A 24,979-nucleotide genomic window follows, 5' to 3' on the forward strand; every position below is an offset into this window, starting at 1 on the left:
CTACTTGGCAATGAGAAAGAATGAAATCTGGCCTTTTATAGCAACATGGATGGAACTGGAGAGTGTTATGCTAAGTGAGATAAGTCAGGCAGAGAAAGACAGATACCATATGTTTTCACTCATATGTGGATCCTGGGAAACTCAACAGAAGACCAGGGGGAAGGGGAAGGGGGAAAAAAGTTACAGAAAGCAAAGGAGGCAAACCATAAGAGACTCTTAAATACTGAGAAAAAAACTTTGATGTGGGGGTGAGGGGGAGGGGAAAGTGGATGATGGGCATTGAGGAGAGAATCTGTTGGGATGAGCACTGAGTGTTGTATGGAAACCAATTTGACAATAAATTTCATATAAAAATAAATAAATAAATAAATAGGTAGATAGATAGATAGATGGGAGTACTGGAACGCCTGCGTGACTCAGTCAGTTAAGTATCCAACTCTTGATTTCGGTTCGGGTCATGGTCTCAGGGTTTGTGAGATTGAGCCCCGTGTCAGGCTCTGTGCTGACAGTGTGGAGCCTGCTTAGGATATCTCTCTCCTTCTCTCTTTGCCCCTCCCGAGAGCTCCCATACTGTCTCTCAAAATAAATAAACTTAAAAAAAAAAATGGGAGTACTTACACGTTGTTACATATTGTTAGAATCCGTCTGCAGAGTGGGAAAGTCAGCATGCAGTAACATGAGAGAATTGTTACAGCAATGCACTTTAGTTGGCAAAGGGAACAGAGCTAGGGTGTAAGGGGAGGGGTAGGCAAAAGATGAAAGGCAGACACAGGTCAGTGGATAGATGAGGGGGTGTGAGACATGGCTATACTTTGGTTTCTGTATGCTTTCTGCAAATGAAATAAAATTTCTGGTTAACATACTTCTGCTTTAAATACAAAGATAGCAATGGTTGAGGTACTCACCTTGGGATAAAAAATCTCTCTCTCTCTCTATCTATCTATCTATCTACTTATGTATATGCTTATTTATTTTTGAGAGAGAGTGCGTGAGTTGGGAAGGGGCGAGAGAGGGGGACAGAGGTTCTGAAGCAGGCTCTATGCTAACAGCAGAGAGCCTGATGCAGGGCTTCAACTCACAAACCATGAGATCATGACCTGAGCCTCAGTCAGACGCAACCGACTGAGCCACCCAGGTGCCCTGAAAATGCTATCTTTATAATCTGAAAAGTCCTGATGTTGCTAATGTGGTTGCTGTGAACAGTGAGAAAAATGGTGTACTAATATTCCAAGATAGCATCGTGGATTTTCTCCCAAATAGTTCTTTCTGACAGTTATCTGGATGTTTTAAAGTGTTTCCTTAACGATCAACTTTATTAAAATAAGCCCACAATGATTAGTTCTTAGATAAACATCAGCTATGTGTTAGTTTAGATCTTTGAGTCCGAAAGTTTTTCTTGCTATTTTTTTTTCTCACAGTATGCTACATTCTTGTTTCCTGGGCATTATTAAACGTAGTCTAGTCTATTTCAAAAGTTGGTATTATATGCCTGCTGATTGCTCCATTCACTCAATTTGCAATTTATAGCTATTTTCTTGTTCAAGCTATTAAATGTGGGAACATGGGATAATAGGCCATTTACTGAATTGCTGATACTGATGCTCATGCTGAAAATGGGAAGGGAGAATGCTAAAATATTTAAAAGATGCTAGAAGAAGGCTTTTTGCTTGTCCATTGGTTTTTAAAAAAAGGTTTGGTACAGTTCTGTTTTTTAGGTGGAATCACTGGAAGTCAGGATTGAAAAAGTCTCAAAAGTTTTCTGGCCCAATTCATTTGACACTCAAACTCCCTTACAACACCCCTGCTGAGAGGTTGTCCAGTGTCCAGGGAAGTGACTACTTTACTCCTCTACATCATAGAAATTAGCAAACAAAAAACACATTCGTAGCTTTTATTTAAAATTACTTTTCAGGACAGTCAAGAGATTTTCCATTTGTTATGCAAAAAAATATATAAATCAGAATTAAACCTTTTTACATAGATACAAAATGGGACATACAGATGGTATAAATACCTTGTGCAGCGGTCTGAGATGCTGAGACCCCCAGCTAATTCTGGTCTGAAGCACCAGTCACTTCACAGGTGGGAAGTCTGAGCTACAGGGCGCTATCTATCCCAAAGCTACCGAGGAAGGTCTTATGTCTACCTTCATTTTCTTTCGTAACCTTGACAGTGTCACAGACACATCTCTTGTCTCTGATTTAGCGCAAGAAATCTGTATTGCTACCTTGAAAATCCCACCCTCCCGATGCATAATTTTGGCCAGGAGATTGAGATGATAATCATTAATGCTTTGTAAGATACCTGGACACCACTACGCATCTTTTTTTTTTTTTTTTCTCTTGAAATCACATCACGCAGAGTGAAGAGACACCATTTCGGGTTAATGAATTTGGGGCTCGTTTCGCTTTATTCTACATCGTTAGAATTAATTCCAACTGATACAGACTTTGCCATTTGTGACATGAACTTCAGGGCAGGAAAGCTTATTAAAAAATAATTTCACTGGGGAGAGAGAATGAATAGGTGGGACAGGGGATTTTTTAAGGCAGTGAAACTATTCCACGGGATACCACAAAGGTGGACACATGTCATTACACATTTGTCAAAATTCATGGAATGACTAACACAAAAAAATGAACCCTAATATAAACTATGGGCTTTGGGTGATAATGATGTGTCAATATTGGTTCATTGATTGTAACAAATGTACCATTCTGAGGGGGGCGGGGGATGTTGATAGTAGGGAAGGCTGTGCAGGTTGGTGGGAAGGGTGTATGGGAACTGTATTTTCAGCTCAGTTTTGCTGTGAACCTAAAACTGCCCTATTAAAAAGTAATTTCACAAAGTTTTCAGATACAAACATACGGTTTTCAATAAGCAGGACTTCTAATTTCCAAAGTATTCTTTTGTTATTAAAAATCTTAGAGGGGCGCCTGGGTGGCGCAGTCGGTTGAGCGTCCGACTTCAGCCAGGTCACGATCTCGCGGTCCGTGAGTTTGAGCCCGGCATCGGGCTCTGGGCTGATGGCTCAGAGCCTGGAGCCTGTTTCCGATTCTGTGTCTCCCGCTCTCTCTGCCCCTCCCCCATTCATGCTCTGTCTCTCTCTGTCCCAAAAATAAATAAACGTTGAAAAAAAAAAATCTTAGAGCCATTTTGGGGGCATGTAGGTGGCTCAGTCAGTTAAGCATCCAACTCTTGATTTTGGCTCAGGTCATGATCTCCGAATGGTGAGATCAAGTCCCACGTCAGGCTCCACGCTAAGCACGGAGACTGTGTGAGATTCTCTCTCCCCCCTTCTCTCTACCCCTCCCCACCAAATATATATACTTAATAAAAAAAAAAACAACAACACAAAACCTTGGGAATGCAAGCTGGTGCAGCCACTCTGGAAAACAGTATGGAGGTTCCTCAAAAAACTAAAAATAGAACTACCCTATGACCCAGCAATTGCACTACTAGGCATTTATCCACGGGATACACGTGTGCTGTTTAGAAGGGACACATGCACCCCCTTGTTTATAGCAGCGCTATCAACAATAGCCAAAGTATGGAAAGAGCTCAAATGACTATCGGTGGATGAATGGATAAAGAAGATGTGGTATATATACACAATGGAATATTACTCGGCAATCAAAAAGAATGAAATCTTGCCATTTGCAACTATGTGGATGGAACTGGAGGGTATTATGCTAAGTGAAATTAGTCAGAGAAAGACAACTATCATATGACTTCACTCATATGAGGACTTTAAGAGACAAAACAGATGAACATAAGGGAAGGGAGGCAAAAATAATATAAAAACAGGGAGGGGGACAAAACAGAGGAGACTCATAAATGTGGAGAACAAACTGAGGGTTACTGGAGAGGTTGTGGGAAGGGGGATGGGCTAAATGGGTAAGGGGCATTAAGGCATCTACTCCTGAAATCATTGTTGCACTATATGCTAACTAATTTGGATGTAAATTTAAAAAAAATTAAAATAAAATAAAAATGCAAAAAAATATATACATATAAATATTAAAAAAAACCTTAGAGCAATTCTTGATAAATTAGTAAATTTTTATACATGGCAACTTGCTAAGGGAACTTCTTTGATAAATTATTTTGTATAGTGAAGAATCACTCTAATTTAGTCGTATGATAAATTCAGGGAAGTCTGAAAAAAGCAACACAGACCAGGAGCGTGAGATTTCAAGACATTTTAAAAAAAGAACCTGAAAACTGGGGGAAAGATTCTCTCGAGTAATTGCAAAGTTATCTTTAAAATAACTGAACATTTTCTCTGGGTTTTCTGATTGTTTTACCATCCAGTGACAATTGCAGCATGGTAAAAATTGGTAGTATTTTGTAGGAAATTGTAGTTGATTTTATTAGATAGCAGAATAGAGAGTGAATCCCTGGGATCATGAAAGAAAGGAGAAGCGTAAATGACCCATTTCATTCTTGGGGGGACGAGGAGAGTCCTAACAAAGAAATTTAGGTTGGTGGCTCAACCTGTTTCTGTGGGTGACTGTGGACAGTTGCAAACAATGAGAACCCCACTGGGATTCCAACCCTAAGAGGTATCAGGTAAGAGGTACTTATGGTGCCTTGCATAGTATATGCCATGCTCCTCTTTTTTTGTGTTTTAGAAAAGAGCACAGAGTTTGTGTGTAACATTGTGAATGCAAGATGGCCATTCTGCTCAAGTAGAAGATCATCCTTGGAGACTGTGTATCTATGAGGGATGATCAAAAGCCCCCAGATGGAACAAAGGGGAATAATACGAAATGGAAACCAGCAAGTATGTGATTCTGTTAAGGCCAAATGGAATCCAAATCTGAATCAAGATGTTGGCAAATGAGAGAGAATGATGCACAGGAGGTTAGGATCCTACACGATAAGAACCAGATTCTGCTAGGGGTCGGGGATGGAGAAGAGGGGCTGGCAGGGCAGTGGTGGGGGAGGAAGTGTGAATGTGATCCTTGGAAAAGAAGCAGCAGCACAAAGCCAGGATGAAGCAACTGGCTGGACTCGATATACCTACTTGATTGAACTAAGGAAAAAGCAACCGAATTTGGAAAAACGAAACTTCTTGAGGTTCCAGTGGCTGGGGGGAACTGACTGACAGGAAGGAAGAGCTCAGTCAGTGCCAATGTAGAAACACACTTCCAGCAGCTACTTATGACCACCTATGACCTTCTCTGCTTTTCCCTCCCTGCCATCACCATTTCCATGACCTTGTCCCCCTCTACTTCCTGTAATGTTCATTTTCACATCATAAGAACATGCTCAGTGTTAGCCCTTCTGTGACGTGCCCTAGACCCTATGTGGAGTGGACCGGAGTAGCAGCTGGAATAAAATCACACAGTCCCAATGTGCAGGCCAGTTACATAGGACTTTGTGATTATGTGCAGTCTTTTCCACCATAGAAATTAGGTGGGAGAGTGAAATTGGCAGAATCCTGATTCTGGTTTTCTCAATTATTTACATTTAGGAGATTTCCCCTCTGATTGCATTACATATTAACTTTTAGCATAATGCCATGTGTTTGTTACATAAAAGAAGGTTTTATCCAAACTGCATATATCTCCGTGCAAACTCCTTTAGAAGTGGAAATAATTCCAACTTACTCCAGTTTATCAGCTTTAATGCTGTTAAGTGAAAATGCTTGAGAGTGTCACAGCTGAGTAAATATTAAAGAAAAACAGTGAATGCTTTAGGTAGGTAACTAATAACAGGCCACAGGCTGGCCAAGGTCTTTCATTTTAATTACTTTTAATCCCTATTACTTGTCAGAAGAAAAGGGGAAGAAATTCCCTCAGTAAAATTGAGAAATCCTATCATCACCCAAAAATTCCCTTTATAACTAAGTCGCAGGTGGAAATCTACTTTCAAAACAAAATAGCCGTGGCAGCTTGTTAATACACCAGTACAAATACACTTGTTTAAACACAACAGATTGCTACTACTCAGCAGGTTTGTTAACCACAATTCAGCTTGCCATCAGAAGTGAAAATTATTGATGTTATTAAATTTCCACCCCATTACCTTGGCTTTTATTTAGAACCATTCATCAACGATTTCCTTCATTAGAAGTCACAAGTTAACCCAGCCAAAAAATCATCAAAGAAACACAATACATTTGATGGTATCTTGGAAGCCTGAAGACAGTGCAGCGTTGCTAACTCACAAAGTCTCTTAAGTGTTACAGTAATCTGTTCAAGACCGGTCTCAAGCCATTGCTTCAACCACCACGAGTAAAGACATTTCAAATAATGCTTGAGGAAAAACCAAAATGCTTGAAGTAACGGATTTCCAGTAATTGGTCTCAACCAATCCTCTGACAAGTCCATTACTCTCCTCAGTCTTTTCGATAGTGCCCAAATACACCTCTGTTTGAGCACGTGTAATCCCTTGCCTTAATGAAAGGCTGCCCGTTTCATCTTCCTGGCTTCTCCAGGAATATTCCTGTCCAATGAAGCTACTTCCCAGCTGTCCACAGGAAACGTTTAGGGGCACCCATCCAGGATTGGTTCTGAGACAGATGTCTTCTAAGATAAATTGAGATCGTAAGTAATATCAACCAAATAACAAATGTGTATCAACTACTGTTCATGCGAACTGACATAGCCCCTAAAGAGAATACAGTATAAAAAGACAGAGTCCTCTGAAACTTCACACTCTAGACACCTATAATATGCATATACACTGGAAAAGCTAACCCTAATACAGAGCGGGCAGACTGTTAGAGTTAAATGAATGTCATGGGTAGGAACTGCGATAGGAAGCTGGATGACCCACTCTAGACTTTGGGGATGACATAATTAGGCCATCCTCTCAGAGAGGAGAGAGGTATGGAGTAGAGAGGAGGGGAGAGAAAACAAAGAGATAAGAGGGACGGGGAATCATTTGTATCTGAGAGCAAGATGGAAAAAATCTGCGATGAATAGAAATTTGGTTTTGTGCATGTTGTCAATGTGACTACATTTCAAATACCAATATTATGAATAAGACTAATCTTGACTTGGGGCGCCTAAGTGACTCAGTCGGTTAAGCGTCCGACTCTTGGTCTCAGCTCAGGTCTTGATATCAGGGTCGTGGGTCCAAACCCCACATTAGGGCGTTGGGGTCCACGCTGGATGTGGAGCCTACTTAAACAACAACAATCAAATGAACCATTCATCTTGACTTAAGCCCATTATGACACTACTCATTGAAAACCTGCAGCACACAGAACAATGATTATTAATTATATTAATAATAATATCAATAATTAATATTAATAACATCAACATTGATATAATTAATTATTATTATTAATTATCACAATATGATTAATAACAATTAATAATAATTGCTTCAGATTCTGTATCTCGCTCTCTGCCCCTCCCCCGTTGGCTCTTTGTCTCTCTCAAAAATAAACATTATATTTTTTTTTAAAAGAAGGACCCTGCACTTGGTTTAATGACCTAATATCACTGTCTTGAAATTCTTACCATGTTTTGAGCCAGGACCCTGCATTTTCATTTTGCACTAGGCTCCACAAATTATGAAAATGCTCAGAAAGGTATAACACACTGTGTTGACTGATTAATGTCCCCAAAGACGTGTACACACCCTAATCCCCAAAGCTGTGAGTGTATTACCTTATAGGCCAAAAAGGACTTTGAAGAAGTGATTAAGAATTTTAAGGGCTGGCACCCACCCATCCACCTGCCCAATAAACAAGCTCTCAAAAAAAAATTGAGATGGAGAGATTACCCTGGATTATCTGGGTGGGCCCCACGTAATCACAGGGGTCTTTATCAGAGGGAGGCAGAAGAGTTAGGGTCAGCAAGAGAAGGCATGTGACAATGGAAGAGGAGGGAGTGAAATGTGATAATGTGGGGTACAGTCATGACCCGAGGAATGCAGGTGGCTTTTAGAGGCTGGAATGGGCGAGGAAACATATTGCCCCCTAAAGCCTTTAGAAGAAATGCAGCCTGGCTGATATAATTTGGGGTTCCGATCTTCGGAAGCTTAGGTCACTAAATTTATGCTAATTTGTTATCGAAGCGGTGGGAAAGTAATAACACACTACATAAATGTATGGTGATGTATTACTAATTCTCTAGAAATCAAGGCTATTAATAAAACGAGTAGCAGCTATCATTTATTGAACACTTCTTTGTGCTAGGCACCCTACTAAGCCCTTTATGTATGTTATCTATGTAATCTTACGTAATCCTAGAACAATGTCTGAGGTGGGTATTATTGTCTTCACTTACAGATGAACAAATTGAGGCTCACAGAGGTTAAGTAACTTGTCTAAAGACACATAACAAACTAGGATGTTTTAGAGGCGGGAAATGAACCCGCTCTGTATCACTTCCAGTTCTTCTATGCGTATAGCCCCGTTCCAATACATCATTATAAACGATTGGGTTTGTTCCCATTCTCCAACGTGCATTGTGTTTCTCTCATCAGAGGAGAGGGAGTGGGCCGGGGAAGAGAGGACATCCACGTCCGGGGCGTATAAAATAAAAGAGGAGCCGAAGTCACCTCTCCAAGTAGCAGGTGGAGGTGGTTGATTCTTATAAGGCACTTGCAGTAGATGTGAAGCCACAGAACACTGAATGAACCAAGAAAACGCTTCGGCTCGAAAGTCGAAGATCCTGCACCACTGGTTCCTCATTTGCGTAGGTAGCGGGCGGATCCCGAAGCCTGCCGGCTGTGCGATGTTAGGGAGCAACCGTACGGGGCGGGGCGGGGCGGCCCCCTCTCTCCCCGGTTTCCAGGAGCAACCGCCCGGGGAAGGGGGAGCGGAGACCGCGGCCGGCCGGGAGGAGCGCTCCCCGCGCCACCTCCTCTTGTTTTGGAGGCCCTCGTGGTCCTGCCTCATTGGCCGCCGTGGAGCCCAAGGCCCCGGGGAGGCGGAGCGGCCTCCGCAGTTGTAGTTCCCGGGTTCTCGCGGCCCCCTGCCCCGCCTTCCGGCAGGAGGCCCCCTCGCGGCCGCGCGAGACCACAACTCCCACAAGGCCCCGCGCTCGGAGGGGGGCGTGGCCGGGGCGAAGGGGAAGCCGGGGGCGGGGCCGCCTAGGGGATGAAGTGGGGGCGCTCGGCTCTTCAGCCTCACTCGCAGCTGCCGGGAGCTGGGGAGAGCGGCCCACTCCTCGGGACGGGCGTGCAGACCTCTGACCCTGGAGCCTCTTAGCCGCCGGGAGCCGTCCCCTTGGGTCGTCGCCCGGGCCGCCCGCCGTTCCCCGGCCCCGAGGGGCCCGGCCGGCCGCGGTGGGGGGAGAGGTCAGCATGAGCCCGGGGCCCCGGCGGGCCGGCGCCGGGCAGGGGGCGGCGGCCGCAGTGCAGCTGCTGGTCACCCTGAGCTTCCTCCCGAGCGTCGTCGAGGCCCAGGTGAGCCCGAGTGATGGCGGGGCGGGGACGCCGGCCGAACGCCCGCGGCGGTGGCGAACGGGCCGGGGCTGGGGCTCCGGGAGAGGGCCGGCGCCGGACCCCGAGGGGGATTCCTGGCGAGCGGAAAGGGGCCGGGGTCTGGAACCGAACCGTCACGTCCAGGAAACGTCCGCGAGCGGCGTGCCGTGTGCGGGGGATGGCGACGCTCGCGGGGTGATGGCAGCAAAAAGAGGAAGATGGTGACGGTCCCCTGAGGTGTTTTCGTTTTCCTTTTCTGATGTTTTTAAGCGGCTGGGAGTGTGGCGGGAGAGGAGACGGGAATGAAAACGTCATCAGCGGTTTGGGGGAGACAACACGCGTAGAAACGGTGAAGCCCTCCCGTCCCTCCCAGGAGGAGGGGAGGTGGACCCCGCGCCCGCAGAAGTGGGGTGGATAGGGAGGGGACGGGACTCACTAACTTGCTTGAACTTCTGGGGCTCTCTAAGCCCCTCGGCTGCTACCCTCGCTCTGGCATCTTTCCTTGGGACTGCTGTATTTCCACCCAACTTGTGGCACCTCCAGATGAGCCCAAGCAAGAGACGTGGGGGGGGGGGGGAGCTGGCCTTTGTAGGTCTGTGAGCAGCGAGGTGATGGCAGGAGGGTGAGCTAGAGTTGAGGGGCTGCCTTTGTGAAACAGTGTTACTACAGACGTGTTGTCAACACGGCGGACGTGGGAAGGTTAGCTGACCACCGCCTTGTGCCTGGAGAGCGGCGCTGACTGCTTTTCTACAGAAGATTTTGAATAGACTGCCAGGTGCAGCCGCGCCTTGTCTGCACCTGCTGCAAAGTGGCAAAACTGCTAAGAGAGAGAGGGGAAGGAACCGTGTCTCAGGTGGCTCGATAATGAGGGGAGATGTCATTGTAGGCAATTAATACTCACTGCCGAGAAAAACCGAAGCTGTGAGTGGAGCCGTGTAAACATGTTTTTCTGACTGTTCGCACGCTGTTTTCAGGGCGTTAGGGTGTCCTGCGCTAAGTCCCAGAATGCCTGAATAGTCTGTTTTGTTCGCGTTTGGGTATTTTTTCAAATGAATGATGTGCTAAAAATAAAAGGGGGCAGACTTGGTTTTGGTATTGGTGAGCGTGTTAAAATGCAGATTCTCTGGCCGCATGTTCTGATTTAGTGGATCCGGATGTGCCCCAGGGATCAGCAATTTTAAATGAGCCGTGTAAGTAGCTGTAATGCAATTATCCTTTGAGCTACCTTTTGAACCCCACCTAGAAAACCCTGAAGTAGCGGAAATCTGGGTGGGAGTATCTACTATATTAATAAAAAGTAAATTTCCCAAATTACCTTTAGCAAAATTATTTTCTAATCACTGGTTGGGTGATTGTTTTTGAGTGGCATGTACATTTAGATATTTTTCTAAAATGGGACTCTTGTCATTTTTCCTTTTTATGCCTTATATTGTATACGTTGCCATCAATCTAGAAGCTTCGTTTTAGTCATCTTTATCTGCTAGTTACATGTGTTAATGTTTTATAATTGCACGTTACACATGCAATTTATTAAGGTAAATTTTTAATTTTATTGTATTTAAATGAATATATGTAATTTCATCATTTCCAAATGAATACCTGTAGTTTAAAAATTAAAGGTTTGTGCATATTCAAAGTAGCATTGTTCCAAACAGTCCTCAAAAGTGGATACGTTTGGTTTTTGTTTCCAGTGGTACTTTCTAATATAGAAGTTGGAGCACATTTTAGGTAGTACTTTAATCTCTAACACGTTTAAATATACATTATCTCGTTTTATTGGATACTTCTCAGAAGTGGGGCTATTGAGGTAACTGAAGTTCAAAAAGCTTACGTGACTAATACCACACTTGTTAAGTGAACAAGGTTGAACTGGACCCCTCGTAGGCCCCGTTTTCTTCTGTGCAGTACATCTCTGTATGCCTGCTTCTTTGGGGTATAGAAATCTGAGGGAGACCCAGGAAAATTAAAAAAGTGCAACTAAGATAGTTCTTTTTTGTTGGGGGGGGGAGGGGGAAGGAAGCCCAATAAAGCATAAAGGGAAGAATTCGATTTAAAAAAGAAAACACCTGGGGCACCTGGGTGGCTCAGTTGGCTAAGCGTCCGACTTCAACTCAGGTCACGATCTCACAGTTGGTGGGTTCGAGCCCCGCGTCAGGCTCTGTGCTGACGGCTCAGAGCCTGGAGCCTGTTTCTGATTCTGTGTCTCCCTCTCTCTCTGACTGTGCCCCGTTCATGCTCTATCTCTCTCTGTCTCAAAAATAAATAAAAACGTTAAAAAAAAATTTTTTTAAATAAAAAAAGAAAAAAACACCTCCATTTAAAAGAAATCATTTAAGGACAGGACTATATCGACTATGTCTCCTTGCAGTGAAAGCATAAAGTTATTTTTGAACACTTAAAATGATAGGCATTTGTATATCTCCTCCGTTTTCTTATAAATTAAATGCGAATGGGCTTTGTAGTCTGGAAAGCACTAGAAACTAAAGACCTAGTGCATACAAATGAAATGACAAGTTAATCTTCCTGTAAAGAAGTAATTTTAGTCAGATGTATTTTTAAATCTTTCTAAATGCATTTCTGAGGTGGCATGAAATCAAAGAATACATAGAGCTCCCCTGCCCCCAGCCCCCAGTGGAAAGTCAGATCTTGAGACTCAAACAGTGCTGTTCCAGTCCATGACCCTGAGGATTTCCCCCAAACCCTGAAGACCCTGAGTTTCTGCTTTAATTGCTCCTTGGTGTGGAATGGACAAGAAATAAGGGTTGTGTGCCCAAAGAGAGGAAACTAAAAGAAGACCCCGTCATAAAGCTTGAACTCCAAAGAGCTACGGCCTCAACATGAGAAATGAATCCTACCAGGAATAAGGGGAGAGTAAGAAACTTGCCAGGGAAGGGGAGGGGGGGGAAACTCCCTCGAGAATTTGTAACCATGAACTTGTTCCTATAAAGGTTTGTAGGCCAAATTCATGCCACCTATGCTGGGAAAAGCTTCAGGTGGAAAATTTGATTTATAGCAGACCCAGGTTGGTATGCCCCCAGCTTACTGGTAAAAGCAAATGTCCATCCCCTCTGGAGGAATTTATTTTCAACCCAAACCCTAAAGAAGTCTTCAAGAGCCCGTGCCAAGGAGAACAAGCAGCTAATAGTCAAAAATCACAAAACACAAGGCACCGTGAATGAGATAATAGAAATATAGCCTATAGAAAAAGACCTGTGATAATCTTGGATTCTGAAAATATCAGACATAATTTAAACACATGAGACATAGTGAATTTAAATACAAAGGGGTGGGGGGCAAAGATAGGGACACTGACCTGAAACTGTGAAAAGGAACAAGAGTTTTTAAAGAATGATCAAAAAGATTAAAACTGTGATAGGATTTCTAGAGATGAAATTAAAAACTCCGTGGATGGATTAAATAGCTGATTATATCCAGCAGAAGAAATGATTCCTGAATCAGGCAACCATTTTATGTCTTTTTCTAATCCTCCGATACTTCTCCTTTTTTTTTTTTTTTTAATGTTTATTTATTTTTGAGAGACAGAGACAGAGAGAGACACAGAATCCGAAGCAGGCTCCAGGCTCTGAGCTGTCGGCACAGAACCGGATGCAGGGCTTGAACTCACAGACCCCAAGATCATGACCTGAGCTGAAGTTGGGTGCTTGACCCACTGAGCCACCCAGGCGCCCCACTTTTCCTTTTCTTCATTTCATACTTCACACTAACAATGTAATCCATATTTATTCACCCATTTGTCTCTGTACCCTCACATTTTGCCTTCCAATGGATTACCATAGATGAACTGTGAACTCTTATCAAAAGCCAATCCCTCTCATATATTAGGTCCCAGTTCCTTCTTTCAAGATCGTGTTTTGAGCAAATCTTTTTTCTCTCCTGGATCATTAATTTTTCCTTGTCTGATGGATTGTTACTGTCATCCTAAAACATACTGTTAATTCTGTTTTAAAGTTCTGTCTTGACCCACCCATCTTTTCTGGCTCTGCTCCATTTTTCTGTTCCCCTTTATGGAAAAACTCCTCAAAGGAATTATCTTTATTCGTCCTATTCTGGTCCTCTCGCCAGCCTATTCCAGTCAGACTTTTGCCCCTACCTCTCCGAAACTGTTCTTGTCAAGGTCACTAATGTCTGTCTTGTCACTAAAGCCAATAGTTAGTTTTTAAACCTTAGCTTTACCTATAGACAGCATTTTTTCCCCCACAGCTCATGGCTTACTCTCCTTGAAAATACCATATTTCTTTGGGCTTTCAGGATACTGTACTTTTCTGATTTTCTTCCTTTCTTTTAGGCTAGCTGTACTAGTATCCTTTGCTTATTTCTCCTCTGCTACTACTGACCGCTAGTTATTTCAGCCTCAGGTTTCAGATCGTGTACTCTTTCCCCTCTCTATCTTGGTTCTCTCATTTGGTTTCTCATCTTTAAATACCACCTATATAACTGATTGTCAAAATCTCCAGAACAGGATTCTCAGCTTTAGATCTGGATAGGCGGGGCACCTGAGTGGCTCCTTTGGTTAAGCGTCCCACTTTTGATCTTGGCTCAGGTCATGATCTCACAGTTAGTGGGATGGAGCCCCTCATTGGGCTCAGTGCTGACAGTGTGGAGCCTGCTTGGCATTCTCTCTCTGCCTCTCTCTCTCTCTCTGTTCCTCCCCTGCTCTGTTCTCTTCTCTCTCAAAAATAAATACTAAAAAAAGAAAAACCTTGGAATTTCCAGAATAATCGGAATGCCTCTTGTTATTTATAATGAGCCCCTTTTAATCACACCTATTTATGCTAACGGGAACCCCTAGATCACCTCAGGGTGGTAATGATCATCAGACACACCAAGTGATTAGAGGGTTGGAATTTTAGCCCCACCCATGACCCCTGGGACGGGGAGAGGGATGCTGGAGACAGAGCTCCGTAAAAGCTCTTGGGGCGTCTGGGTGGCTCATTCGGGTGAGCGTCTGACTCCGCTCAGGTCATGATCTCACAGTTCCTGAGTTCGAGCCCTGAGTCGGGCTCTGTGCTGTCAGCTCAGAGCCTAGAGCCTGCTTCAGAATCTGCCTCCCTCTCTCTCTGCCCCTCTCCTGCTAGCACTCTCTCTCAAAAATAAACATAAAAAAAATTTTGAAAAATATAAAAGCTCTTAAAACAAGATGGATGAGCTTCCAGGTGGGGGAAACATAGACTTTCTGGGAAGGGGCTCAGAGGCATGGAAGCCCTGAACTTGCACTCCCAGTAGCTTTCCCTCTGCACCTATTCCATTTGGTGCTTCTTGAGTTGTATCTTAACAATAAACCAGTAGATATAAGGTAAGTGTTTCTCTGGTTCTATATGCCATTGCAAATTACTGAACTTGAGAGTCATTGGAACCCCCAGTTCATAGCCGGTCAGTCAGACATACAGGTGGCCTGGAGCTTGGCAGTGATACCCAAAGTGGGGATCGTGGTGTGTGACTGAACCCCTGATCTGTGAGGTCTGCTCTAACTCCAGATAGCATCAGAACTGAATTGGGCGCCCAGTTCGCGTTGGAGAGTGGGAGAATTGGTTGGTGTGAGAAAATACCAGGTTCCAGTAAAGGCCAGTGTCTTAAAATGGTCTCCTATTTCTCCTTTTTACATCCGACATAGTCCTTGTCCTATTTCCTCAGGAACTTCAGGTGAGCATACTGCCTCAGGGCATTGAGCTTTGTATTCCCAGTGCCTGGCATGCGTGCCCCCACGTAGCACACCCCCACATGGCGCCGGCTTGTTCCTTTTCCCCCTTGAACTATTACCAACATTTGCCAAAATTTCACTGAGACCTTTTTAAATTATACTTTCTAAAATAGTAGGAGCTCAGTTCTGCACTGATGGTCTCCATTCCCTAGTTTTCCTGTCCCTTTATTACCATCTGGAAGCCCCTGGAGGGCAGAGATTTTTGCCTTTTTTTTTTTTTTCCCTTCTACTTCTGCATCCCCAGCACTTAGAACAGTGCAAGGCTCATGCTAGGTAGGTCCTCAAATAGGTTGAATGAATGAATGAATAAATGAAGGGGAAATAAATGCAAATTCAGAATGAAGCCCAGAAAAATAATGGGATAGTAAATTTTAAAGAGAGCTTATGAGACATGGTCTAATTTGTGTGATTGGAGTTCCAGAAGAATGTAATTGAGTGGGGAAAGCGGTACTGATTCCTGCAGGTCAGTATGAAAAAGACAACCCAGTAAAAAAATGAAAAAAAGGGGCATCCGGGTGTCTCAGTTGGTTAAGCGTCCGACTCTCAGTTTTGGCTCAGGTCATGATCTCATGGTTTGTGGGTTCAAGCCCTGCATTGAGCTTCGTGCCGGCAGTGTGGAGCCTGCTTAGGATTCTCTCTCTCTCCTTCTCTTTCTGCCCTTCCCCAGCTCTCTCTCTCTCTCTCTCTCTCAAAATAAATGAACTTTAAAAAATCTTTAAAAAAAGAAAAATGAGAAAGGACAAACAGGTATTTCACACAAGGAGCAATTACAAATGTCTTATGAAACATTATACCTCATTAGTACAAAAATCAGATACCCTTTCGTTCTTACTAGATTGGCAAAAATTACAACAATATCCAATATTGGTAAGGAGATAATTCAGCAGTAATTCCATCTGCTGTTGGATGGGGTTGTGAATTGGTAACCTATTTTGAAAATAAGCTATAGTAATTCCACTTTAAGCATATAAGCTGGAGAAACTCTTATACGTATACGTAACGAGATCATGACAAACCTTTGTGTGGCATTATTTAGCTAAATCTGGAAACAACCTGCATATGTTTTGTATTAGTTTCCTGTTACTGCTCTAACAAATTACCACGAATTTAGTGGCTTAACGTGGGTTTCACAGGGATAAAATCAAGGCTGCCTTTTTTTTTTTTTTTTTTTGGAGGCTCTAGGGGAGAATCATTCCTTGCCTTTTCCAAGCTTCTAGAGGCTGCGGTGCTTCTGGCATGTGGCCTCTTCTGTCTTAGAAGCCAGTGGTGTAACATCTTCCAGGTCTCTCTGACTCACACTCTTGTCTTCCTCTTTCAAGGTTCTTAGTATTGAGTCCACCTAAATAATCTACTATAATCTTACCATCTCAGGATCCTTAACTTAATCATGTCTGCAAAGTCCCTTCCACCGCATACAATAACAGATTTACAGGTTTTAGGAATTAGGGTATGGATATCTTTGGGGGGCATCATTCTGCCTACCTTATGGGTCAACAGTAGAACAAATACATTATGATATTTTCATGTAATGTAACATTTACAGCAGGGAAAATGAATGAGCTACTAGAAAACTCATTATTTTGGGTAGATGTCAAAATGTTAGCAAAAGAAGTATATTACAACATAATTCCCACAATAGATTCCATTAATATTAAAGTTCAAAAATGAGCTCTTCAGTGTATTGCTTCAGGATATATATCACATGCGATGAAATTACAAAGAAAAAGAACAAAAATAAGATATTCTACCTCCGTGAGGAGGAAGATGAATGTAATTAGAAAGGGACTTAAAAAAAAGCTGTATTTGTGTTTTTTAAAAAATTTTGGTGATATACAGGTTTTTGTCTTAGTAGTTGTCTTTAAGAGTTAGAAGTAGGTACGTGACAATTTTGTATACCTTACCCCAACCCCTACCACAATTAAAACATCTTTAAAAAATAAACTGTGGTGGTTTACTAACTAAAAATAAACAATTTAAGAAAAATTTATACGAAAGAGAAATATCTGGATAAAATATTTTTAAAACATAGAAAGCTTTTGGTTCTTATTTCTACCCCCCCCCCCATCCCTATTACTTAGAATTTGAGGTTTTATAAATAGTAAGCTTGAGAAATGGAGTGAATTTCAGTAGAGTTGGTGACAGGATCTTAGTAACTAGGATAGTAAAGCATATGGAATTCTAGAGCTAAAATTCTCGTTAATGATCCTTTGTTCTTTAAAGAGAGTGTACCTCTGACTCTTTATGTTGTAGAGAGTTTGGGGACTTATTTACAGCCCTAGGGGCAAAGCCTGAGAAAGAAACAACTGGGATGTTCTGGTTTCCAGGTTCTGGTCATTCTTTGCATAGATTCCTCCAGTGGATCATGTGAATGACCTTTAAAAGACTGGGTCCCCTTCTTGTTTTTAAATTTTAATTTCAATTGAGATAATTGTAGGTTCCATGCAGTTGTAAGCAATAATACAAAGAAATGCCACCTACACTTCATCTAGTTTTCCCCAATGGTAACATTTTGTAAACGTACAGTGCAGTATTATCACCAGGACATTGGCACTGATTCAGTCTGCTGGTCTTCAGATTCCCCCTTGTCTCATTTGTGTGTGTATGTACTCTTTTCACTTTTATCACGTTTAGGTTTGTGTATCCACCACCATGGTCAAGATACTGAATAATTTGATCACCACAGGGATCCTTCCTCTTGCCCTTTTATAACCACACTTGACCTCCTTTCCAACCTACACCCCCACTCCACCTCCTTCCCTCCTCCAGTCTTTAACCTGGCAACCAATAACCTGTTCTCCATTTCCAAAATGTAAAAATGAAACCACATAGTATGTAGCCTTTTGGGGTTGGCTTTTTTCACTCAGCCTGATTCCCTGAAGATTCATCCAAGACGTGGATGTCAGTGAGTCCCATTTTTAAATTTAGCGGAAGAATGTTTTATGGAAGTTTTGGATTCTGAACTCCCTTTGTAAATATCAGTTTCTGTTGCATTAATGTATACTTTGAGTAGTGGATAAAGCATGTATTTTTAAGTGTGATTGACTTAGGACTAAGTCTCATTGCTACTTGGGAAAAATTATTTTAACCGTGTTCAGCCTTGATTTTCTTAGGTGTAAAATGAGGATAAGACCTATTTCATAGAATATTTTTTTAAAAATGAGGTAACATGTAATGTTCTTATCACCATGCCTATCATATAAGTGTTCCATAAATGGCAGTGGAAAAGAAAGATAAGGCTACTACAGCAATATTCTTACAGTCTGTGACTTCTAGGTTAATCTTGGAAGAAATGGCTTTAGCATTCCAAATAATTGTTGGAATTTATGTATGTTTCATATATTTCTCTTTAGCCATTAAACATCAATGCTTAGTTCTTCAGAATAGGTGTATCTGATCCTTCTATTGTATCTTAATTGGCCATAGTAAAAAGTAAATGATTGCTTTAGTGTTTTATATCTCAGTCAATGAAGACTAGTTACCTTGAATTAACAAATTATCTCTTTTATATAATATTACAGATTTGTTAAGGTTGGAATATCAGTAATACACATATTTAAAGTTTTATGTTTGTATATATATTTTCCACCCCACAGGTCACCGGAGTCCTGGATGATTGCTTGTGTGATATTGATAGCATTGATAACTTTAACACCTTCAAAATCTTCCCCAAAATAAAAAAATTGCAAGAGAGAGACTACTTCCGTTATTACAAGGTACAGTTATAATTTTTGGTTCCATTCGTAGCAAAGGTTTTTACACAGCTGTCTACAGATGTGACTTTTATGACCCTTTTGAAAGCCCATTTTGACTCTTCTCAGCACCCTCTGTGTGTTTTATCGTTGGAATGTATTAAGTATTGTGGTGAAACCTGATAGTCTTTTTGAACACAAAGAATCTGAACCCTCTTCCTGTGTTTGGGGGATTCGTCATCTTTCAAGTTTTGTTTTTGAGACAGAGACTCATTCCACGGAAGCTCAAAATGCCAGACTTCCTTGGTCAGCCTTCCTTGTGACGTTGCCTCCTCCATCTAGACACCGACCCGGGTTCTCTGCTGTGCTGATGGCAGTGGCCTGTGTTAGCCTTGTTAGCTGTACAAAGTACCCCTGCGGCAGACGTTCACCAGAAGGGCTGGCCCCCAGGCTGAGGGTACAAGCACCATTCATAGTAAAACTGCAGAATCGGTTCTTAAACCTAACAGTCATCTCCAAGTATAACCATAACAGCTTAAAGGGAGGAGAAATGAGGCAACATTCAAAAGAACGGTATTTTAAATTTAAGAACAATATTTTAGAAGCTGCTGTTCTGCTTTGCCTATGCTCTTGTGCTCAGCATTCAGTTGGGTTCATAAGTTCTCTGATTTTCATTTTTAGTTTATTTTAAAAATTGAGCATGATTTTACACTTTTTTTTAATCCTGATCCTACGTAGGCTGTCTTAGTCTTTAAATATTTTTGAGGATAAAAAAATTTAGAGGAGGAACTAATGGCCATTCTTTTTATGGTACCACCAAAATCTTGAATCAATTTCCCATATTTTTGCAACACTTTGTACAGGTGTCAAATTTCTGGCAGAACACTTCTATAAGTGTCTAATTGACCAAAAGAGGGAAAGACACTTTGGTTAGCAATCCTACTTGCATAAATATAAGGGAAATGATTGTTTCTTAAAGGAACATTAGAGGATGTTACAGAAGAAGGAAAAATGAAAGTTGGATAGGCAGAAAGAACAATGTTCTAAAAAAACGTTCTACCCAATTTAACAAAATTGCTCTGTGTGTAATGGGAACATAGTCCTGTTCTCCCAAGGGAGGGTCATGCAGTAATCTAGTTAATGGATTTATCTCCATGGCAAGGATAGCAGTGATACCCACTCCTTTTCTAGTTCTGTCAACCTATGAATTAAACTAAAGGGACATTTAATCACCACAGTATCCTGTACGTGCACCAGTGGCAGAAAGGAAAGCTAAGAGAAGAGGTGAATTGTAAACATGCACATACATACTGGTGATTGAGCACGCAAGGGTGCACAGGTTGAGGCACCAGTCTGCCCCTGTCGACTGGTCAGCTGGCTGTTGTAGTTAGTGTTTACAATTTCTTGTACTACCCATTCCATTCCTTTAGTCATGGAGTATTTATTGAATGATTATTCTGTGGGAGGCCCTATTCTAAGTGCTGTGGATACAATAGTGAATAACACAAAGACTCTGACTTCATGAAGCTTTTATTCTGATTAGGAAGACAAACAATAAACAATGAAATATAATTTCATATGGTTATACGGTAAGTGCTATGGAGAAAAATAAAGTAGGAGATACAGAGTAATTAATGGGGTGGGGATGGAAGGTAGCTTTATCTTTGACGAGGATGACCAGGAAAGGAAGGTATTCATACTGTGCTGTTTGAGTGAAGACCTACATGACGTGAAAGCCATGGTGAGATACGGGGAAAGAACATTCCAGGGAAGGGGAGGAGAACTGCAGGTGTAAAGGTCTAGAGTGTTTGAGGAATAAGAAGACAGGGATAGGCTGGAGCAAAGTGAGTGAGATGGAGAGTTGGAAAAGTGGGTAGGGGCCAGATTAAAAACAAAAAAAAAAAATTAGAAGGCCCTATTCACCACATAAGGATGTTGAATTTTAGTGTAGGTGTGATCAGTTTCTGGAGGGATTTGTACAAAACAGACTAAGGGTGTGAGACAGGAAATAGAGAAAAACCACGTAGGAGGCTTCTGCGGATGGAAGGTAACGGGTTTGGAATAGGGCAGTAGACTTGGAAGAGGTGAAAAGTGAGCAAATGAGCATTATATCTAAGAGGTAACACCAAAAACTTGTCTGATGGTGTGAATGTAAGCTCTGAGGGTAGAGGTGAAATCAAAGATAATGCTGAGTTGTGAGCATACTACAAAAAAGTGTGAATGTAAGCTCTGAGGGTAGAGGTGAAATCAAAGATAATGCTGAGTTGTGAGCATACTACAAAAAAGTATGTCCTGACCAAGTTCATCTTATTCTAAGAATGCAACGACAAGGCTTTTAGGTCTTTAACACAATTAAACACACATTCTTGATTTTTTTAAAAATAGAAACGATGGATACTTCCTTAACATGAACATTTTAATGCTAACATGAGCATTGCCAACCTCTTACTTGCTGGGAAATAATAGAGGAATTCACACTTAGGTGAGGGACCAAGACAGAGGCACCCATATCTCCTTTACTGTTGGAGGGATTAGTATATCACAACAGCTAGAGGATAAACATTTGTAAAGAATAAGGAAAACGGTCTCCTTTTATAAATGACAGAAGTATTCTAGAAAACTCAAGTAATAAAACGAACACAAGTGATAAATGCATTAAGCTCGCAGGCTATAAAGTTAATGTACAAAAATCAATATCTTCATAAATACAAACAATAACAAGTTAAAGGATCTGATGGAAAAGAAATCCCCATTTACATAAGCAGTGTGAAAAAAGGTGAAATATATAGGAGTCAAAAACTGTGCAAGACCTAGAGGAGGAAAGCCTCAAAACCCTACTGGGAGACCCAAAAGTAGGCTTCAAGAAATGGACAGGTGTGTCTATAGCTAAAGAGGTTGGTTCTCTCCACGTTGGCGTATACGTTCAGTGTGATCCTAGTAAAAGGACCAATATTTTTTTCCTGGAGCTGGACAAGTTGTTGCAGCCTCAGTTCTCTGGGCAGCAGATGAGACCGTGGTTGGTGTGCAAGAGGTTACTGAGGGACTGCTCGTGGAAGTGACGGCTCAGGGAAGGACCGGGCGGAAGGGAGGCGAAGCTCTGGGAGTCCGCCTCTGTGGAGACCTCAGGTGACCCTCTGGGAGCCCTGGAGATGGGATGGCCCTCCAGAACTCTCCCCCCTTGCCGGAGAGACCTAGGCCTCTGCAGCCCTCCATCAGTCATTTGCAGGCCGCCGTTGGAAGGAGTGGTGTGACCTTGTGCTAAGTGGCTGTCTTCGGCTGAGGCCAGCTGCCTGCAGTGTTTTTGGAAGCCCAGGGTAACAAGCCCTTCCTGAAGGATGACGTTAGCGGCATGTTCCAGTGTCCACCACAGTCCGCTCCTTGCTCTGTGTTACTAGTTTTCTGTTGCTGCCTGACAGATTAGTCTAAAATGTAGCAACTTAGGGGCGCCTGGGTGGCTAAGTTGGTTAAGCACTGGACTTCAGCTCGGGTCATGATCTCGCGGCTCCTGAGTTCGAGCCCCACATTGGGTTCTGTGCTGACAGCTCAGAGCCTGGAGCCTGTTTCAGATTCTGTGTCTCCCTCTCTCTGCTGCTCCCCTGCTTGTTCTCTGTCTCTCTCAAAAATAAATAAACATTAAAAAAAAACATTTTTTTAAATGTTTAAAATGTAGCAACATAAAGCAGCAAACTGAGAAGGTGGGATTTGGGGAAGACCTAAAGAGAGGAGGAAAGCAAGCCATGTCAATATCTGGAGGGAGCACACCCCGTGCAGAGGGACCAGCGGGAGCAAAGGCCCTGACTCTACAGTGTGTCTCCTGTTTTGAGGAACAACCCAGGAGCCAGTGAATAAGGGGCAGAGCGCAGACGGACAGGCCACGTAAGGCATTGCTGACCGTTACGGGGACTTGGGTTTTGAACTAACCCAATTTTTAGAAGTATTGGATGTGGAGTGAGAAAGTAAGGAGTCAAGAGTGATGCTGGGATTTTGGCCTGAGGATCTAGAGTAATGGGGTTGCTGTTTTCTGAGATGGCAAGAAGAATGTCCTGTGGACAGATCCAAGAGGCATTGGACGCATAAGCCAGGAGTTCAAGGAACCTGCAGTTCCCAAAAGAGGTTGTCTTCGGACATCCTGAACCCTCTGCCTGGAAATCTCTTTCTCTAGGAAACCTGTATCCGAGTTCTCCCCATTTTACATGTAACTGAAGGGAGGCCTCCCCTGATTAACTCCATGGTCAGAGCTGACCACGCTCTCCTTGTGTCACCAGTTCCACGTGTTTTTGCCTCTTCCTCTGTGACGTAGGTGTTATTCACTTCATTTAATGGCTATTGATTGAGCTGTCTATTAAGTGTCCCAGGCACTGGGGATAGAATAATGAAGAAGGTGAAATCTCAGTCCTTACAATGGGAGATGCAGGCAATAAGTAAATCAGAAATAGGTAGTGGTGAGTGCTATAAAAGAATAAAAACGGTGTAGGGTGCATACTGAGTGCTACTTTAGAGAGTCTGGTCAGGGAAACTCTTTGCCTGCCGAGGTGGTATCTGAGAGAGCCCTGGCCGAGGTGAGGGGAGCAGGCCGTGAGACCTGGAGGAGCAACAGGCCAGGCAAAGAGGAGCCACTGTAGAGGCCTGGAGACCAGGAGCTGGGTACGTTCCAGGCCGGAGGGGGTATGTTCCAGGCAGGAGGGCCAGCATGGCTGGAGGTGCACAGGAGACCAGGTGAGGGAGGGCCTAGTGGCGCTTGCTACAGAGCTGGGATTCCTTCTGAAGGTGCCGGGAAGCCACAGGAAGGTGTTGAGCAGGGATTGGTACCGTCTGAATTACGTTTCAGAGGGATCACTGTGGCTGCTGTATAGTAGAAGCAGGGAGCATGGGGTAGTCCTGGGATTCCCCTCCCTCCCTCCCTCCCTCTCTCTCTCTCAAAATAAATAAAATTAAAAAAAAAAAGTGGAGGTGGTGGGAAGAAGTGGATAATGAATTGTGCATGGAGGTAGCAGAGGGAAGAAACAAGAATAAAGCTTTGATTTTTGGCTCAGGCAATCCATCTGGCAGTCCTGTTGAATCACTTTCTGTTAAGTTCAAGATAAGAAAATCCAGAGTTTTTAACAACATGGTTAAAATGGTCCGTCCCTGGGGCACCTGGGTGTCTCAGTCAGTTGGGCGTCCGATTTCGGCTCAGGTCATGATCTCGCAGTCCGTGAGTTTGAGCCCCGCATCGGGCTCTGTGCTGACAGCTCAGAGCCTGGAGCCTGTTTCCGATTCTGTCTCTTTCTCTCTTTCTCCACCCCTCCCGTACCCATGCATTATCTCTCTCTGTCTCAAAAATAAATAAACGTAAAAAAAAAAAAAATTTTTTTTAATTAAAAAAAATAAAATGGTCCATCCCTTTCCTATGTCTGCACTCATTCTCGCACTAAAAGTTGGTTAAACTGTTTTGTTTTGTTTTGTTTTCCAGTTCCCACAACTGTTCAAGCTCTATCACCTTATCCAAATGCACAATTTCTCCAACTTTGATCCATCCTGAGATATTACCTCCTCAGAGGCTGCCATCCACCAGCCCCATTATTTTCCATTGTGAAACTCTGGATTTTTGTTTGTAATTAAACATTAATTCCCTCCAGTAGATTATCAGTTCCAGGGGGAAAGTGCTTTTTGTGTCTCTTTTTGCCCCAGAACCTCCATGGTGCCAGACAGATAGTGGGTGCTTGGTGCACGTTTAGGTGGCTGGGCGCATGAGCGAATCCTCACGGGTAAGGTAACGGCATGGTGCCGACAGTTGTGAAAATGCTTTCCAGGGTCTGCAGGTGAGCAGTGTGCTTGGACTTTATTCCTTTTGGGAAGTGTCAGAGGACTAATAACAGTTATTTTTTACATTAATATTACACCTGGGTGTCTGAAAACCTGCAGTCATTTAAGATTCTGAACTCTATAGATGACACGGGAGAGGAAGCTTTTTCTTCTAACTCACCAGCATGTCATTGGCGCCCACACAGTGACACTTAGCATGCGGACTGTGACACTTCTAATGTTAATCCAATCTCTCTCTCAAGGTTAATCTGAAGCGACCATGTCCTTTCTGGGCAGAAGATGGCCATTGTTCAATAAAAGACTGCCATGTGGAGCCCTGTCCAGAGGTAAAATAAATTTAAAAAATACGAATAGGGAAAACATTGCTTCCTCT

The 24,979-nt window shown here is 42.8% G+C and overlaps 1 protein-coding gene across 4 annotated transcripts in view; it reads left to right on the plus strand.

The window, feature by feature from the left end:
• Positions 1-9,076: 9,076 nt before the first annotated feature.
• ERO1B (endoplasmic reticulum oxidoreductase 1 beta) overlaps positions 9,077-24,979 on the plus strand; it is an 83,786-nt gene continuing 67,883 nt past the window's right edge. For 2 of the 4 annotated variants that reach the window (XM_047088566.1, XM_047088565.1), the window contains exons 1-3: positions 9,079-9,375; positions 18,706-18,825; positions 24,849-24,932. In XM_047088566.1, the coding sequence (XP_046944522.1) occupies positions 9,274-9,375; positions 18,706-18,825; positions 24,849-24,932 (306 nt within the window). In that variant the 5' untranslated portion in view covers positions 9,079-9,273. Of the gene's footprint in view, positions 9,376-18,705; positions 18,826-24,848; positions 24,933-24,979 lie in introns of all 4 variants that reach the window. The other 2 variants (XM_047088567.1, XM_047088568.1) reach the window with 2 other exon arrangements.

Source organism: Lynx rufus, unplaced genomic scaffold, assembly GCF_022079265.1.
Source record: "Lynx rufus isolate CCGP_SWC_20201006 ecotype Redwood Valley unplaced genomic scaffold, mLynRuf1.p SCAF_25, whole genome shotgun sequence".
Lineage (NCBI taxonomy): Eukaryota > Metazoa > Chordata > Mammalia > Carnivora > Felidae > Lynx > Lynx rufus.